At 34.2% G+C, this 4,820-nt stretch overlaps 1 protein-coding gene across 9 annotated transcripts in view; it reads left to right on the top strand.

Moving 5' to 3' along the window:
• Positions 1-3,599, top strand: part of LOC107644682 — a 4,054-nt gene extending 455 nt beyond the window's left edge. Inside the window, exons 2-9 of one of the 9 annotated variants that reach the window (XM_021103161.1) lie at positions 301-380; positions 527-653; positions 997-1,008; positions 2,038-2,236; positions 2,354-2,399; positions 2,612-2,687; positions 2,917-3,149; positions 3,496-3,599. In XM_021103161.1, the coding sequence (XP_020958820.1) occupies positions 324-380; positions 527-653; positions 997-1,008; positions 2,038-2,236; positions 2,354-2,399; positions 2,612-2,687; positions 2,917-3,137 (738 nt within the window). In that variant the 5' untranslated portion in view covers positions 301-323 and the 3' untranslated portion in view covers positions 3,138-3,149; positions 3,496-3,599. Of the gene's footprint in view, positions 1-287; positions 381-518; positions 654-996; positions 1,061-2,037; positions 2,237-2,353; positions 2,400-2,600; positions 2,688-2,916; positions 3,424-3,495 lie in introns of those variants that run through there. The other 8 variants (XM_021103162.1, XM_021103158.1, XM_021103160.1 and 5 more) reach the window with 8 other exon arrangements.

The following is a 4,820-nucleotide window of genomic DNA, read 5'->3' as shown; positions in this document are numbered from 1 at the left end:
AGATGAGTAGTCTTACCTTGCTTTGTGAATTGTGATTGTGATGGATGGAAACCTCATCACATTGGACGATGCACTATCATATCATGCATACAACGATTTCTTTGACAAGTTACTGATGTTGCCACAAAAATTTTTCATGTTCTTGTTACTTTCCAGACTTATATGAAGAATCTTGAATTATCCCGTTTAATCTGCATTCATGTTCTTATTGCTTTTGGTGTCTTCGTTACAATGTTTATCACTTTTATGATTCTGTATGACATCTTATCTTCTTTTAATGGCTTCGGGTGCAAGTTTCAGGTCCAGATTGAATACCTATAACTATGAATATTGATTCTTTCAAGCGGGATGTTGATGAATTAATTGGTGAATTCACTCAGGTATTATTAAGATCTTACCTGTGTGTTTACTAGTTGTGTTGGTTTGTTTGTAAAGTCAAGGTGCTTCCCATCCTTTTTTTTAGTTAGATATTTTAGCCATAGATTTTTTACTCTGCAATTCCCTGAGAGATTTTGAAGAGTCGCAGAATGAATCAACTACTTTGGCTGACATGAAGAGAGTATGGCTTTCTAAGAAGTTCTCCTACATTTATGAATCTAGTCCTTCTACCAACCTCGCCTTCTTTATGCAATCACTGTATGCTCAATGTATAGGTGTGTGTTTAGATTCCACGATGACTGTTTTAAACAGATATACAAGCTTGTTACTTAAATTCAGAATTTTCAATCAATTGTGTTGGTAATTTTTATTTTCAATGGTTTTATTTTGTACCAAAACTTTTATTAAAAAAAAATTGTGCCAAAACCTGAAAGAAATTCCACAAGTGGAGGTCACAAATGTAAAAAGGCAGAGATGCAAACTTACAGTAAATTTTATATATTTATAGAACTCCCACTATTGTGTGATGATTATGATATTTTCAAGCGTAGAAACTTGCAGTTTATTAGCTTTAGATCTTTATTTCAGTATACAAACTTTCTTTATGTTCCTGTGCAGGTTACATGTGTGGTACTGCTTCTTAATCACACAGATTGGGTGGCCTTTATTGTCTCTATTGTCTGTATGAGACACAACCATTTAAACCTACTTTTATGTTAATTTCTAAGCTTAAATGATTATGATTAATGTACTTTTATGTGATTTGATGCAATTTGATTGGTCAAAGACTCACAGTATTTTTTACGTTTCAATGATCTATTTGTAATTTGTACAATTCAAATTCCAGTCTTGTAGCTTCTTCTATACTTATCAAATTCCTTTTTTTTATTGATGGTAGTGATTGAGAAAATTTGATTTATGCAAAACACTTTGATTGTCATTTTGTATTTACGTTTATGTGTGTGTGATTTCATAGGATTACAGTTTGGCATTTAGTACTCATAATCATAATATGTCATATAACTCAGAATATTACACATGCTTTTGCTCCAGCATCTTGTCTACTTCCTCAAAAGGGAAAAAAATTGCATAATGAAGAACTTAGCTATTCAATATAGGGCATTCATGCTTTCATGGTGTTATGGTTTAAAGATAGACCTTCCTTTTTTTATCCTCATCAACTTTTATCATGGCCAATGACGTGTTTGATTTGTGCTGATGAATATTAATGAGGGTATTATGTGAAGTTGTCAACCTCTTCATTGTCTTTTTATTGTTTGGAACCATACATGCCTCATGTAATCCATGTAAAACCCCCTCTAGTGGGAAAAAGGCGTCTATCATTGTTGCATGTTGTTAGCAGCATAGGCACATGCATATTTTAAGGCTGACACCGGCTATTTAGATGATTGATGCAATGATGCGTGGCAGAAGAAACATATATCTTTTCTTATATGATGTTGATGAGTGTTTCTCTAATAAAGCATGAGTGTTATCAGATTGGTCTATTACTGAATACTGAAACAGCCCTTTTTAATTTTTTATGTGTTGTGCATTGTCCAACTTGATGCTTTGTATTTTTTGTTTTTCCTCCTTATTTTTTCTATTAATAATGGTTGACATTTTAAAAAACATGCTTAAGCGTGTCCATTTACACAGGAGAGATAATGAAACTCAGAACCCTTATGGTGGATGCAAAAACAAAGGATATTAAAGTGGTACCTTCTTTGGTAAAGAGAATGCTGGATAGAAACATTTTCCTTTTTGGTGCTGTTGACTTAATGGCTGATTCTGTCACGGAGACAGTTAACCAACTCCAACAATTGCAGGATGCTCGTATCAAACACGCATATGAAAAGTAAACAACCATATTGGACTGATGCTATATTTTCTCCTTTCCTTTTCATGTTATTATTCATGATAATGTGATTATAATAACAACTCACTGCTTTCATGTTTTTCCGGTTCGTGACAGATTATTTCACAGCACACCAATTGACAGATATGTTCACATGGACCTTGTAAGTATCTGCATGCTTTGTGACTTGCAAAAATTATCCAATCTCATTATTGTTTTACTATTAGATGCTCATCCAACATGAAATGGTGCTCTGTAAATTGTATAACATGCCTTTTTGTGACAACTAATTCCTCCAACTTGAGTTGAGGCTTCGAGCGGAAGTAACAGCATTCAAAAGAATTTAAAAGCTATTTGACTGCAGTGTATAGCCAGGAAATGGAAGTTGACCTTGGAAAGCTGCAGAAAATGTCATCGGAATATGCTGTGGCCAAGAATGTAGCCATTGCAGGTATTTTTCCCTTTTGTATAGGTTGAAGTTAATTGCTTATTCAAAAGCCAAGTGTTTGTTTATTTATAATATGACTCTCTTTGGTTTAAGAAGGTAACATGGCTACCTCATTCTTAACCGTTTTTCTTTCTGCGTCGATGTTCTCTATGACGTTGTAATTTTTGTAACTTGTGATATGTTTATCTGATTTTGATTCTTTGCCTTTTATTTTTTCCCCTCCCTGATAAAGAAGCAAGCAATATTTTAGATGTTACAAACATAAAGCACCTATCAGAAGATAAGGAATCGATAGGAGATGTTGTGAAAAAGATTGCCGATGACTGGAATGACCAGAAAGAAACATTTTATAAGCAAACCGGGTGTGGAGAGGATGAAATGTATGAGCAAGAGCTGCTACAACAACTTCTGAAAGACAACGATGACGACGAGGATAATGAAAAAAGAGGGTAGTAAAGATTGAAGGTATACATTTGAGCTGGGGAATTCATAATGCTAATATGTTAGCCATTATTTTGGTATAAGGAATTCATGCTTTCCCAGGGGAAATATGGTCTTATAGGTCCCTTTTTTTTTCCTTTCCCTCTATCCACTTTGTTATCAACAATGTGTTATCAACTACTTTCACACTTTCGATTCTTGTTGCGTGTATTTTGGTCTCTTCAACTTTCTTTCTTTTGCTGGATCGGCTTGTTTGTGGAACTAAATTATGCAATCATAATTCTTATCCTTCTCGCTATCCATGAAATAGCTTTGGTAAAGATAACATAGTCTTCCAACATCTGAATGTCTACATTTTTGGAATATGAAGTTTTCCTTTCCCCGTTCTATCGCCGAGAATCACTACATCTGGAGACCAATAACCAGCTGTTCAATGGCTTCATTGAATGAAATATTCAAGTCTTACATTGAAAGCAAGAGGCAAGATGTCTGGAATTGAAGTCTTATATAGGGTGAAGATGAGTCTCAGAAGTCTGCAACACGACATAAAAGGGAAAGCACTACAACAATTACAAGATACTTACCTGGACGGGTCAATGGACGGTCAAAAAGACCTATGGCCTAGGGCCTAGGCTGGTGACTTCCATTGCACTTTAGAAGGGTGTCCGCTTAAGGTCTACTCAAGTGGTGAAGCCTACGTCATAATTTGTGGTAATAGGGATTTACGTTTGCAGTCTCTGTATAAGTGAAGTTTAATGTTTGTTTATGTAATTTAAATATTTTTTTAAACATTAAATGAATGTAACTAAAGGTTTTTTCAAATATTAAATTTATTAGGATTTTGTGCCTCATTAGTATAATTATCTACAGTGATTACAATTTATTTTTTTATTGGACAGTTTGGACTCACCTAAAGTCTTTTAATTTTTTTCATATAATAAATTTTTTTTCTCAAGAAGCACCATTTTTTCTGATCCTGTACGAATGAGTTAACACTTAACAGTTCAGAGATGTTTATTTTATCTCGAGATTTTTACCATCAGCAATGGCAAGTTTAAACTCAACGATAATTTAGTAATAGTTGTTTATTATTTCTTTATTTTCCAGAGGCTTCAAGAGTTAATACAACATTTTTTATCCGATTATTTTTTTCTAGAGAGTACACGAACTATTTTTGTACACAAAGCAACACAAATGTTGATATTTTAATCATAAAAAAGGACACAAATGTTGATATTTTAATAATAAAAAAAGGTTCGAAATTTGCTTAGAGTTTATGGTTTCACTTTCTTGGTTACAGTAAACTATGCTAATTATTGGTATTTGATTGCTTGGGAGACTCTAAATTTGTTATTCAATGTCATGGTTGAATAAAGTAGTGGAGAATTTGGGTAAAAGATGTGATGGAAGGAAGACAATTTACATTCAAGTATCACATCGAAGGAATATCTCGCTGACAAAGCTGTCATGCAGTATAAAATGAAAGGCACGACGACAATTGCAATATACTTACCTGGACGGGGTCAATGGGTGATCAATAAGGCTCATGGCCTAGGGCAGTGACCTTCATTGCACTTAGAAGGGGTGCTGCTCTAAGGTCTACCCAAGTGGTGGAGCCTACGTCATAATTTGTGGTAGTGGGAGCCTGCGTTCGCGCGGTTCCTACCAATAATTTAGTTAAACCATTTATGTTAT

The sequence above is a fragment of the Arachis ipaensis genome, chromosome B05 (genome assembly GCF_000816755.2).
Source record: "Arachis ipaensis cultivar K30076 chromosome B05, Araip1.1, whole genome shotgun sequence".
In the NCBI taxonomy this organism is placed as follows: Eukaryota; Viridiplantae; Streptophyta; class Magnoliopsida; order Fabales; family Fabaceae; genus Arachis; species Arachis ipaensis.
The sequence above is the reverse complement of the archived record's forward strand: the minus strand, read 5'-3'. Positions and strand labels throughout refer to the sequence as shown.